The 14207-nt window shown below is 43.7% G+C and overlaps 1 protein-coding gene across 1 annotated transcript in view; it reads right to left on the bottom strand.

Moving 5' to 3' along the window:
• Positions 1-3400: 3400 nt before the first annotated feature.
• Positions 3401-14207, bottom strand: part of SLC25A43 (solute carrier family 25 member 43) — a 47196-nt gene continuing 36389 nt past the window's right edge. The window contains exons 4-5 of the mRNA XM_004064772.5: positions 5719-5853; positions 3401-5009 (exon numbers count right to left, since the gene is read on the bottom strand). Of these exons, the coding sequence (XP_004064820.3) occupies positions 4809-5009; positions 5719-5853 (336 nt within the window). The 3' untranslated portion in view covers positions 3401-4808. The remainder of the gene's footprint in view (positions 5010-5718; positions 5854-14207) is intronic.

The following is a 14207-nucleotide window of genomic DNA, read 5'->3' as shown; positions in this document are numbered from 1 at the left end:
TTTTGAGATGGAGTTTCGCTCTTGTTGCCCAGGCTGGAGTGCGACGGCACAATCTTGGCTCACTGTGAACTCTGCCTCCTGGGTTCAAGCGATTCTCCTACCTCAGCTGCCCAAGTAGCTGGGATTACAGGCATGCACCACCATGCCTGGCTAATTTTTGTATTTTTAGTAGAGCCAGGGTTTCACCATCTTGGCTGGGCTGGTCTTGAACTCCTGACCTCAAGTGATCCACCAGCCTCGGCCTTCCAAAGTGCTGGGATTACAGGCATGAGCCACTGCACATGGCCCAATTGCATATAAATAATTTAACTCAGAAAAATTTAACTTAGAAATATTTGATATATTTTAATAAATTTTATAAGCTGTGACTAGCTTCTAAACCTGTGCAGGGTAAAATGTACATTATTCAAGTGATGGTTATATGAAGACAAGACCTCCCTACTAAGCAATGTAGTCATATAACAAAATTGTACTTATACCCCTAAATTTACACAGAACACCCCCTGCACATATACATTTTGCTTTATGGATCTCCAACTTTAGTCTGAGTAAGACTAAATAACTTTATGGGAAAAATTACATATTGCATCTATATAGTTAAATGTAATTTGATATATATAAAATCAGGCAGCTTGGTATAACAATCAGGATCCCCAGGTGAGCTTATTGAAAATGGAGCAGAGATTCATCTTTGATAAAGATGTATAACTTCTAATTCCAAAGTAAACATAATGAGTACACGAAATTTTATTTCAAGTTTCCTTTTAGAGATGTGAGCAAAAATATTTATTTCAGGATCTAATATGTGGTATTTATCTTCTGATGACTACTATAGCTGTATGTGCTTTGCTGTATGTCAAACACACCCCCCTCGTTTCCATCATCCTATTGTAATATTTTATTTATTTATTTATATTTATTTTTGAGATAAGGTTTCACTCTGTCGCCCAGGCTGGAGTGCAGTGGTGCGATCTTGGCTCACTGCAACCTCCGCCTCCTGGGTTCAAGGGATTCTCCTGCCTGAGCCTCCTGAGTAGCTGGGATTACAGGCGTGTGCTACCAGGCCCAGCTAATTTTTGTGTTTTTAGTAGAGACGGGGTTTCACCATGTTGGCCAGGCTGGTGTCAAATTTCTGACCAAGTGATCCACCTGCCTTGGCCTCCCAAAGTGCTGGGATTACAGGCGTGAGCCACCGCGCCCAGCCCTTTTTTTTTTTCTTTTTTTTTTTTTAGGGCAAGTCAAGTGAAGCAGTGGGAGTGGGAAGGAACAAAGAAATCTGTAGCTGATTGTGGTCAATTACTTGTAAACACCACTGCACTTTGACCAGCCCTGCCTGGTTCTTTGCATAGTTGGCTCATTCTCATCCTTCAGGTCTCATCTCAAATGTCACCTGTCAGAGTGGCCTTCTCTGGCTCCCTGATTTAAAATATTCCCCTGTGACTTCAGCCGGGGAGACAGAGGTTGCAGTGAGCTGAAATCGCGCCACTGCACTCCAGCCTAGGCGACAGAGCGAGACCTTGTCTCAAAACAAAACAAAAACCAAAAATAAAATATTCCCCTTACCTCCACATAATTCTCTAATAAAGCACCCTGTATATAAGCACCTTCATAACATCACAGTCCATGATTACCTAAATTATTTATTAGCTTACTTGTTTATTGACTGCCACTCTCACTAGAGTGTAAGCTCCTTGAAGGCAAGGACCTTATCTGCTTTTTGTGCCACTGTGTCTGTAGTGCCTAGCAGTTATTGAATAAATGCACAAAGCCACTTTTCTTGCTCTGACCCACTTTTGCTTGCTTCCATCTCTGTGATGCTGCAATGCCCTGCCTTTAACCTGCAATGCCTTCCTATTCGTGACCAATACATATCCCTTAACTTCTTTCAAAACTTAGTTCAAGACTCATGGCTGGGTGCGGTGGGTCATGCCTGTAATCCCAGCACTTTGGGAGGCTGAGGCAGGTGGATCACCTGAGGTCATGAGTTCAAGACCAGCCTGGCCAACATGGTGAAACCCCGTCTCTACCAAGAAAATACAAACATTAGCTGGGCATGGTGGCAGGCGCCTGTAGTCCCAGCCACTCAGGAGGCTGAGGCATGAGAATCACTTGAACCAGGAGGTGGAGGTTGCAGTAAGCCAAGATTACATCTCTGCACTCCAGGCTGGGCAACAGAACGAGACTCTGTTTCAAAAAAAAAAAAAAAGACTCACAACCTCCCCAAATCCCTGTTGATCACTAGTCTCTCTCCCATGTGATGATCCCTTTAGTTTTTTATTCACTAAGTTTGTATAGAGCTTCTTGGCAATCTTATGAACAGTTCATACTACATTATCATGCCTTTGCTTGTATTTGCTTTGTAATCATAGTCATTTCATATATGTAGGTATGATTTGTTCCTCAAGACCATAAATTCCTCCTGAGTCAACATTGCATCACACATCTTTATAATCCTTCTCAAGTACTTAGTCCAGTGTGGTGCTCACTGTCAGCCATAAAGCAGAAAGGCAGAACTCTCTCTTCATACTCCAAAGAAAATGAAATTAGCTGGAAGTTTATTTTAGAAATAGAACAAGAGTTTTAGAGTTCTTCTGAAATTAGAAAAATCAGGTGTATTATTTTCCCCACTTAATTTAATGAAGAAAAAATCAAAACTGCAGCTCAGAAAACATTTCTGTGCATGACAACTGCAAGAGTTTAGCTATCTATTTAATAATACTTGTGGAAGGGCAGGGTGTGGTGGCTCACACCTGTAATCCCAGCACTTTGGGAGGCAGAGGTGGGCAGATCACCTAAGGTCAGGAATTCGAGACCAGCCTGGCCAACATGGTGAAACCCTGTCTCTACTAAAAATACAAAAATTAGCCAGGCATGGTGGCAGGCGCCTGTAATCCCAGCTACTCGGGAGGCTGAAGCTGGAGAACTGCTCGAACCCGGGAGGAGGTTCCAGTGAGCTGAGATCGCGCCATTGGACTCCGGCCTGGGTGACAATTTAAAAAAAAAAAAATTACTTGTGGAAGAATACACAAGATATTATCATGAAATAATGTGAGGTTAGGATTTTATAGTTAAAAAAAGTAAAAAATATTTTTGCAGCTTTCAGAACTGTTTGAAAAGTTGTCTGTTTCAAGGAAAATAAAGAGTAATAAACATGAACTATTCACTCTGGGTAAAGAATCTGCCACCCTCCAAACTCTAACAGATTCAGCTACAGATGAGATTTCCATGTGTGTGTGTGTTAACTGCCATTCTCCATAAAACAGAATGCCGCAACAGTTGGAAAAGTGAATTATTTTGGTATACTTAAATAGGATAAGGCTTTGAGAGTTTACAGATTTGGCCAATATGTATTTAACCATAGTTTTATAACTCAGACTAGCAATAAATGACCAACACATCATTTTTTCTTTGGAAAATAAATTTAATCGGAAAAAATACTTGCAACATACTGAAAATCTCTATGTATGAGTGTATGTGTGTGTATAAATTAACAATTTTATGTTAGATATTAATGCATTTTTAAATGCATAGATAGGTGCTATTTGACAAGTATAGTTATATAAACTTTACATAGAATCTCTAAAGTGGAACAATCCTGAGATTTGATTTTTAGAAAGTTTGATACAGATGATTAGGTTAAAGTGTTTATAGTCAGTTACATTTTTTTGAGTATGTGTGTCAAACGTTCCATTTGATCCTTTCTAGGCAACTGGGACATCTTTGAGAATAACTTGACTAAATAACTTATTTTCAGAGTAGGCTTGCAAAGCAAGTTAAAAAGGCAGAGAATTTAGGCCATTGAACTGTACATGACTTCAATCAGAAGGTCTTTGGGGGGATAATTAAGCAGTCGTGGTATAAACTGTCTTTCTGAAACACAAGATTTTAAGCCTGGGATGCTTCAAATTTCAAAAAAGAAGGATGATTCTACTACAATGGTGATAGCTTTTAAATGTTCGCTATTTTCATTTAGATTCTGATAAGGCATAATTTACACTGTGGTGTGTGCACTCAGATGTCAGCAAAAATTTGAGTTCAAGAAAGATTGTACTGGGGCAGGGTGCAGTGGCTCACACCTCTAATCCTAGCGCTTTGGGAGGCCAAGGCAGGAGGATTGCATGAGCCCAGGAGTTCAAGACCAGCCTGGGCAACATAGCAAGACCTCCCCCAAAAATTAGCTAGGTGTGGTGGTGTGCACCTATGGTCCCAACTCTCCGGAGGCTGAAGCAGGAGGATGTCTTGAGCCTCCTGCTCAAGGCTGCAGTGAGCTATGATTGTGTCATTGTACTCCAGTCTGGGTGACAGAGCAAGACCCTGTCTCTAAAAACAAAACAAAACAACAGATTGTATTGGAAAGTCTCAGGTCAAACTGAGCGAAACTAGGCTGACGTTGGTTTGTGCAAGCTTTGCATTGACTACAAGTGACCCAGTGGCTGACCTCACAACGTGGTATCCACTCAGCCACTTCAATTACCTGTTGCTTTGAGATGTCATGGCAATGCCCTTTCTTTGGTGTCATGTTTGTATTCAGAGCGTAAATTGTACATTTTATCACTGCCAGACTCTGGTTATAAAATCTCGTGGAATGCCATCATGATACACTCTTGTTGGGAAACCTCCTCATGGTGCAGGTGTTCACAGGGACATCAGTTTGGAGATCTGAGGTGGTGCATGGCCAAACCATCTCATTTCCTAGAGCAGCAGATAGCAGTAGCTTCTCATCCCTCCTCAGGTGCACAGTTATGAGGCTACATTTATCTGTGATTGCAACATGCTGTCAGTCAGTGCACTTCTAGTTCCATTCCATTTTATAGAGTTGGTTTTTTAGGCTTCAGTTTTCTCGTTTTGAAGAACTTCTTTAATTCTCGTAATTCCTGGGGCTGCAAACTCTGATCGACTCCTGGGGTCAATTTATAGCTCAGTGGAGACAGAATGTAACCATTTTGATAAAGACAGATTCTCTTGCAGAACTCAAAGGTGCTAAACATAATTCCAAAATATGGAACTATCTGTTAAAACCAAAAATGAAAATCAAGTTAAGTCCTTAAAAAGAAAACATCAATGTGTCTGCAGTCAACTTGGATCAGGGTAAATTATCTTGTAAAGTGACATAATGGCGGTGGCAATACAAATGGTAACTCTTTTTGGAATCAGGAAAGATGGCAAAAGGAAAGCTGGCTCAGTGTGGGTTGGGAGAGGAATGACAGCGATTGAAGGGCATGACCTGCCTGGGAGGCACTAGATCTGGGTCATATGCATGCAGACTATCTGATACTACCTGTCACTATATGCTGGCCTTGACTGGAATCATTTACGTGCCAGCTAGTGCAAGGTTAGTCCAGAGTGCTTAACGTTTTTTTTTTTTTTTTGTCATGGAGTTCTTTGGGAATATGATGCACATATGCATATACACATACATTTTTGCATAGAATTTTAGGATGAGGGGTTAGGTTCCCCTTAGGGGCCCATGAACCTCCACATTAAGTATCTCTGCACTAAATGCTCAGCTCCTCTGGAATGGGGTATGAGATACTCCACCACTGCACAGGTTCCCCTCTCTACGGGGCTGACAGACAGTGTGCATTCATGGGCCTTGTGCTACCCATTAATGCTAGAGGGGGTTTTCCAAGCAAACTGTAGTGGGGGTTGGAGGTGACAAAGGAAGAGGGTAGAATTGGAAGAGGCAGGGGAGCAGCGGAGGCTGGTGGCTCTTCTCACCTTCAGTAAATTGGCTGTCAATCCATTCCAGAGCCCCAGGACCCCCTGGGCCTTCACTGTCTGCCGGAAGCAGTCCACTGCTCCTGAGAAATGGACATCTACTCCTCCACTGTGTGGGAGGTAGGGGCTCTGAGCCTGACAGGAAACAGAAGCTGGGATGAGGTGACTGAAACATTAGGAAATAAATGTCCTAGTGGAAGAAGCCAGGGTCTCAAGTCTACATTCTGGATGCTGGGTTCCTGGCCAAGATGATGGCAAAGAATGGCTGCTGTGGGGTTCTTCTTGTTCTGTGGGCTTAGAACGGATATTAACATGCAATACAATCATGATACCCTGTCCATATATTTGTCATTTATTTTGCCTGGAAGGAAGCAGACATTTGGGACAGATTCAATTTCATACTTACATTCCCTCCCAACCTGTGCCTTCTGGACATGATAAACATAATCCCATGCCCTTAGCCTTTTTAAAGTATTCTGTTTCCTTGTCTTTACTGGTCCTTCCCTTGTGAAGCTCCCAAGCGGAGGCTGTTCATTTCTCCACCTCACAGATGTGACAGGGTGGGGAGCATTGTGATGGTGGCATTCTTCTCGCTCTCTGTTGCTGTTCCCAAACGCTTCCTCCTTCACTCTCATGACAGAAGCACTTAGCTGGGGCTGATGTCACTGAACCATACTCCTTGGCCTGATATTATCTACTAATCTGGCCAATCTTCCACATTCATTGAAGACTGTGATACCTGGTGGCTCACCCTCTCCTAGCCTCGCTGTCATCTTAGGTAACTTTGGCATCTATAAAGACGACCCAGCCCATGACCAGTTTCTGGCCTTCGGCTTCAGTGATCCTCACCTTTATACCATTTTGGCCACCCCGTGGACATCATCACCACCTTCAGAGCCATCCTGACGGAACCCTATTATTACCAAAATGCTCCATCTCTGAAAGGAACGTTTTCTCCTTTAATAATATTATTTTTTTGCGACAGAGTCTCACACTCTGTTGCCCAGGCTGGTGTGCAGTGGCATGATCTCGGCTCACTGCAGCCTCCACCTCCCGGGTCCAAGCGATTCTCCTGTCACAGCCTCCTGAGTATCTAGGACTACAGGTGCACACCACCACACCTGGCTAATTTTTATATTTTTAGTAGAGATGGGGTTTCACGATGTTGGCCAGGCTGGTCTGAAACTCCTGGCCTCAAGTGATCCACCTGCCTCGGCCTCCCAAAGTGCTAGGATTACAGGTGTGAGCCACTGCACCCAGCCATCCTCTTAGAAAAATAATTTTACGATCAGATGAAATGACTTTTCAATATACCATCTACATATAAAACTGGTACTACCTGTCCACTGTGAAGGGGATGTCCCCTCAGAGCTGGCTTTCAGAAATGGTGTTGAGTTTAGATTAAGCTATGCACATACTTTGGTTTGTTTCTGAAACGTTTAGTTGGGGCTATATGGCATTCTGTGGCAATGGAACCAAGATTATCGATGTGGGAGAGGAGGTGTGGTACAACAGTAAGAAGAGCACAACTCTGGAGTTGAGCAGGTTCGTTTCTAGTCCTAGTTTCTTCACTTACTTGGCCCTGCGACCCTAGGCAGCTTATCTAACCTTCAGAGCATTCACTGCCTTTTAATATTTGGAATAATTTACTTATTTATTTCCTTTATTTATCTGCTCCTTCTCTGCAACTAGAATTTCAGCTACATGTAAGGAGGGATTTTTTGATCTGTTTTATTGACTTCTGTATCCTTAGTATTCTTAACACATAGTAGATATTTAATAAATATTTGAATAAGTGAAATGTATTCCATTGTCGACCTCCTGGTTTCCAAATCCAGTGGCTCTTTTTGGCTACATTATTACTGGATTTCTTAGGGGGCAATATTTGGCACTGATAACCAGGAACTCTTTTGGTCCTCCTCAATTTATACACCTTTTCTAGGAAATTCTACCATAGCTTTTGCTTTAAACACCTCCTACAGGCAGATGGCTCCCAGATCTTTATCTTTGGCTCTGACCTCCCACTGACCTCCAAAACCAAGCACCCAACTGCCTACTGGGCAGCTCTACCTGGATAGTACACAAGTACTCAAAACTCAACACACCTAGAATCTATCGTTGCCTTTCTTCTTGACAGTGTCAGATTTATTCTCTCTTCTGTATTTCTTATCTCAGTGATGAATGGCCCAAGTCTTTAACAAGCTACCCCAAGCCAGAAACCTGGGATTCCTTCATTTCGCCCACCCTTACTGCCCTATCCAAGCAATCATCAAGTCCTATCAATCTTGTCTTCTAAATAGAGCATTTCTCAAATGCAGCTCCTCCTTTCCATCCCCACTGGCACTCCCATAATTCAGGCTACCACCATCTCATGTGTGCATTACTGTAGCAGTCTGTTACTGGCCTCTTGGGCCCACTCTTTTCCTTTTCAATTCTTTTCTTTTCTTTTTTCTTTCTTTTTTTGAGACAGAGTCTCGCTCTGTTACCCAGGCTGGAGTGCAATGGTGCAATCACGGCTCACTGCAGCCTCAACCTCCTGGGCTCAGGTGATCCTCCTACCTTAGCCTCCCTGGTAGCTGGGACTACTGGCATGTGCCACCATGCCTTGCTAATTTTGGTATTTTTTGTAGAGACAGGGTTTCCCTATGTTGCCCAGGCTGGTCTTGAATTTCTGGGCTCACGTGATCCTCCCACCTTGGCCTCCCATAGTGCTAGGATTACAGGTATAAGCCATCACACCCAGCCTCCAATTCATTCTTCTTCTTCTTTTTTTTTTTTTTTTTTTTTGAGACAGAGTCTTGCTCTGTTGCTCAGGCTGGAGTGCAGTCACACGACCTCGGCTCACTGCAACCTCTGCCTCCTGGGTTCAAGCGATTCTCCTGCCTCAGCCTCCCAAGTAGCTGGGATTACAGGTGCATGCCATCGCACCTGCCTAATTTTTGTATTTTTAGTAGAGATGGGGTTTCCCTGTGTTGGGCAGGCTGGTCTTGAACTCCTGACCTCAGGTGATCCACCTGCCTCGGCCTCCCAAAGTGCTGAGATTACAGGTATGAGCCACCGTGCCCGGCCTCATTCTTTATACTACAGCCAGAACGCATTTCTAAAATTCCAATTCAGACCACTGACTCGTTTATTGACTTTTTACCACCTATAGGATAAAATCTAAGCTCCTTAGAATGACATGTAAGGCCCTTCATGACAACTTTTCCAACATGAAAAGCATCATTCACTCCAATCATACTGACTGCACTCCTTAGCTCTTTTTTATACTCCCATTAGCTCCCATTATCTCCTCTAAAGACTATTCATTTATTTGCATATTTATTGATACTTACTATATGCCCGACACTCAGGATACATTAGTGAACCAAACAGACAAAAGTCCCTGTTCCTATAAAGCTGAAATTCTAATTGCAGGGGAAGACAAGACAAAGAAAGAAAATAAATAAGAAAATTACGCCAAATACTAAGAGGAGGTGAGTGCTCTGGATAAAATAAAAGCAGGGGGAACATAAGGAGTGTCTGGAGGATGCTGAAGTTTTTATTAGGGTAATCAGAGAAGACCTCACCAAGAAGATGGCTTTTTGGAGATCTGAAGGAAGTGAGGAAGCAAGTTGTACAGATATCTTCAAAGGCCCTGGGACAAGAGCATGTCCGGGGTGTTACAGAGGCAATGAGGAGGCCAATGTGGTGGTAATGGAATGAACAAAATAGAGAGTAATGGGATATGACTTCACAAAAGTAAATGGTGGCTAGGTTGTATAAGGCTGGTAGGGCACACAGTAAGAATTTTGGCTTTTACTGAGAAGACTGGTCACTGGGGGAGTTATGAATAGAAGAATGGCATGACCTAATTTATATTTTCACATGATCACTTTGGCTGCTGTGTTGAAAAAGACTCAAGAATGGAGGGAAAAGTAGGATGGAGACTGGTTAGGAGATTACTAGAGTAATTTAGGCAAGAGATGACGGTAGCTTGGACTGGGATGCTAGTGGTGGAGTGGTGAGCAGTGGTCAGACTCGATATATTCTGAAGGTAGAGTCAACAGGATTGGCTGATGGACTGGATGAGGGTGTAAGAGGAGAGTCAAGGATGGCTCTAAAGTTTCTGGCCTAAGTGACGGGATAGACAGAAGTGCCATGAACTGAGATGGAGGACGCTACGGGAGAAGCAGGTTGGCTTTTTGTTTTTGTTTTTTGAGGGTGGGTGAAAACATCAGGAGTTCAACTGCGCAATGCTTCTTAGCCATTCAAATGGAGATGGAGAGTTGGCTACACGAGTCTGGAGTTCAGGGGAGAGGTCAGGGCTGGAGACATAATTAGGGAGTCATCAGTACATGGGTGGTATTTAAAGCCAGGAGACCAGATGAGATCACTTAGGGCTTGAGCCTGGGGATACTTCCACATTAGACCCCGCAAAGAAGACTGAGAAGGAGCAGTCGGTGAAGAAGGAAAAGGAAAGTGTGGTGTCCAGGAAGCCAAGTGAAGGTGGTATGTCAAGGAGGAGTGGTGAGCTGCTGAGGGCCCAGTAAGATGAAGACTGAGAAGTGACCATTGGATCTAAACACATGGAGGTCACTGGTTATCATAACAAGAGAAGTTTTGGCTGCGTGCAGTGGCTCACATGTGCAATCCCAGCACTTTGGGAGGCCATGGGGGGAGGATTTCTTGAGCCCAGGAGTTCAAGACCAGCCTGGGCAACACAGTGGGACCCCTATCTCTGCAAAAAATATAAAAATTAGCTGGGTGTGGTGGTGCACACCTGTAGTCCCAGTTACTTGGGGGGGGGGGGGCTGAGGTGGGAGGGTTGCTTGAGCCCATGAGGTTGAGGCTGCAGTGAACCATGATTGTGCCACTGTACTCCAGCCTGGGCGATAGAGTGAGTCCATGTCTCAAAAAATAAAAGAGAAGTTTATTGGGTGGTGGAGCAAAAGTCTGACTGGAATGGACTCAAGAGAGAATGGGGCTGGGCGTGGTGGCTCACGCCTGTAATTCTAGCACTTTGGGAGGCCAAGGCAAGTGGATCACCTGAGGTCAGGAGTTCAAGACCAGCCTGGCCAACATGGCAAAACCCTGTCTCTGCTAAAAATACAAAAATGAGCTGGGCATGGTGGTGGGTGCCCGTAATCCCAGCTACTCAGGAGGCTGAGTCATGAGAATCACTTGAACCCGGGAGGTGGAGGTTGCAGTGAGCTGAGATCGCGCCACTGCACTCCAGCCTGGGCGACAGAGTGAGACTCTGTCTCAAAAAAAAAAAAAGAGAATGGGAAGAGAAAGACTGGAGATGGTGAATATAGACAGCTCTTTCAAAGAGGCCTCTTTCACAATTGTACTGTAATCATGTCCAATTTACATGTCTGTTTTTCCTAGTGTTCTGTGAACTCTGAGGACTGGGTCTTTTTAATTTCCGTATCTCTAGTGCCTTAAGCAGCAGCTGACACATGACTGGTGCTCAATGAATGGTTTGCTGAATGAGTACATAAAATGCTCAGTATGAGTGGGCTGGAGTTTTTAAAGCATTTTCACATAATTTTATGCATGAGTTATAAAAACAGTAGGTCAAGACTTATACAATGTAATGTAGAATCTTTGCAGAAAACAAATATCAAAATTCATTTCATTTCTCTCTTCACAAGACATTGTAGATGGTTCTATTTTACTAAGATGTAATGGCATAGTACAAAATATTACACATGTAGTCCATATTACTATTGCCACTACTGATGCATAGCTGCTGACATTTATTGACTGCTTATGTGTCTGTTACAGTTGAGGAAACTGAGGCTCAGGGACAGGTTAAGTGATTTGACCAAGGTCATACAGCAGGTAATGAACACATTTTATTCTGTTTTATATTCCAGTTAGTTGTTTCCTGTCTCTTTCCCTCAGGATACTATGAGACCTGTAATGGCTAGGACCACATTTTACTTAGCTTTTCTCTCTTCCACCCTCCTTAAAAATCTGTAGAAGAATGAATTACAATCAGTGAAGCAGTGTGAAAACTCGATTTTACTGATTCAAACCAGGCTTTCTGGACTTTTTTTTTTTTTTTTTTTGAGATGGAGTCCCACTCTGTCACTCAGGCTAGAGTGCAGTGGTTTATCTCGGCTCACTGCAACCTCTGCCTCCCAGATTCAAGCAATTCTCCTGCCTCAGCCTCACGAGTAGCTGAGATTGCAGGTGTATGCCACCACACCCAGCTAATTTTTGTACTTTTAGTAGAGGTGGGGTTTCACCATGTTGGCCAGGCTGGCCTCAAACTCTTGACCTCAGGTGATCCTCCTGCCTCGGCCTCCCAAAGTGCTGGGATTATGGGCATGAGCCACCTCTTTGTTGCCCCTGACAATGAAAGCTGGCTCTTTCTTGCTCTCCTTCTGATTACTAGATCTCCAAGGACTTGATTACTTTAGACTCTGATAACGCAGATCCCTAAACCAGAGACCCCAATCTGAAATGGACCCTAAGATCTTCCCTTCCAATTATTCGTTTCACAAACAAAAACCTATGACCTGGAGAAGCAGAGCGACTTAACCAAAGCCCCCAGCTGGTGCATAGCAGAGGCAGACCTAGAGGCCAGATGCTGTGCCTACTGGGCCACTGCAATCTGTACTCCAGGATCCTGCCTCCTGGTGACTCTGTGACCTTGGCCTCTAGGCTCCAAGGCTTTACACTACAACTTATGCTGCCCCTGACAGCCACCTAACTCATGTCCTTGCAGGACACCCCACCCCACTACTGTTGCTGCACAACCCTGGCAATGCCAGTCGTCATCTTGTCCAAGTTAGACTTTAGCTTTTCTCATGACCCCCAACTATAAGGACATTCAATACAGCATATAGTAAAAGGCAACTAATTCCAACTAGTGGGTATGTATGGGGGGAAGTCAGCCTAAATGAGTGAAATCTAAATTATGAAATTTTGGAAAGACACTCCATTTTATTATACATGACTGGAACTAGATTAATGAAGGGCAACCTAGTAGAGACACTTTTCAGGCCTTACTTTCATGCATGGTTGAGTGATCTGTGGAAGCCTAGGTAGAGTGCGAATCTTCTGCCTGTGGGCTTCAGCATCACACAGACCTGGATTGGAACCCTTGTCTCTTCTACTCATTAGCTATTTTTGATCTTAAGCAAGTTCCTTTTTTTTTTTTTTTTTTTTTTTTGGAGACAGGGTCTTACTCTGTCACCCAGGCTGGAGTGCAGTGGCATGATCTTGGCTCACTGCAACCTCTGCCTCCCGGTTTCAAGCGATTCTTGTGCCTCAGCCTCCTGAGTAGCTGGGATTACAGGCACGTGCCACATCGCCTGGCTAATTTTTGTATTTTTAGTAGAGACAGGGTTTTGCCATGTTGGCCAGGCTGGTCTCAAACTCCTGACCTCAAGTGATCCACCCACCTCGGCCTCACAAAGTGCTGGGATTACAGGCGTGAGCCACTGCACCCAGTGAGTTCCTTAACTTCTCTGAGCTTCAATTTCTTTCTTTCTTTCTTTCTTTCTTTTTTTTTTTGAGACACAGTTTCACTCTTTTTGCCCAGGCTGGAGTGCAATGCCACGATCTTGGCTCACTGCAACTCCGCCTCCCGGGTTCAAGAGATTCTCCTGCCTCAGCCTCCCAAGTAGCTGGGATTACAGGTGCCTGCCACCATGCCTGGCTTTTTTTGTATTTTTAGTAGAGATGGGGTTTCACCATGTTGGTCAGGGTGATCTCGATCTTTCGACCTCGTGATCCACCCACCTCGGCCTCCCAAAGTGCTGGGATTACAGGCGTGAGCCACCGCGCCCGGCCTCAATTTCTTTATTTCAAAAATGGGAGTGATAATACCTAGCTCTTAGAGTTGCTATGGAAATTAAATAAGACAATGAAGAGTGCCAGCAACATTATAAGTGTCAATAATATTAGCCATTATTAGTAATAAATAAGTACTTCAGCAGGCTTTAAAAGCAGCTTCTTTTGGTAAACAGTTTAAATATCCCTATAATTATGCTGTTTATATGACTAATTTGCTTACTAAGCCCTGGGTTATTACAATTTTAGGTTAGTGGCATGCAAATTAACGAGGTTTCACAATTCTTTATTTTATATTAATGATTGTTATATCTTTCCTCATTAATCCAGCTCAAAGAATCAATATTCTATGCTTTAAAAATATAGAATGGCTGGGCGCGGTGGCTCATGCCTGTAAGTCCAGCACTTTGGGAGGCTGAGGCTGGCAAATCGCTTGATCCCAGGAGTCCAAGACCAGCCTGGGCAACATGACGAAACTTCATCTCTACAAAAGAAAAAAAAATTAGCCGGGCATGATGGCATGTACCTGTAGTCCCAGCTACTCAGGAGGGAGTAGATCCTGAGGCAGGAGGATCGACCGAGCCCAGGAAGTTGAGGGTGCAGTGAGCTGAGATCGCACCACGGCAATCCAGCCTGGGCAACAGAGAAAAACCCTGTTTCAAAAAAATAAATAAAAATAAATAAATATATAAATAAATAAA

The sequence above is a fragment of the Gorilla gorilla genome, chromosome X (assembly GCF_029281585.2).
Source record: "Gorilla gorilla gorilla isolate KB3781 chromosome X, NHGRI_mGorGor1-v2.1_pri, whole genome shotgun sequence".
NCBI lineage: Eukaryota > Metazoa > Chordata > Mammalia > Primates > Hominidae > Gorilla > Gorilla gorilla.
This window is presented reverse-complemented; position numbering and strand designations above follow the sequence as displayed.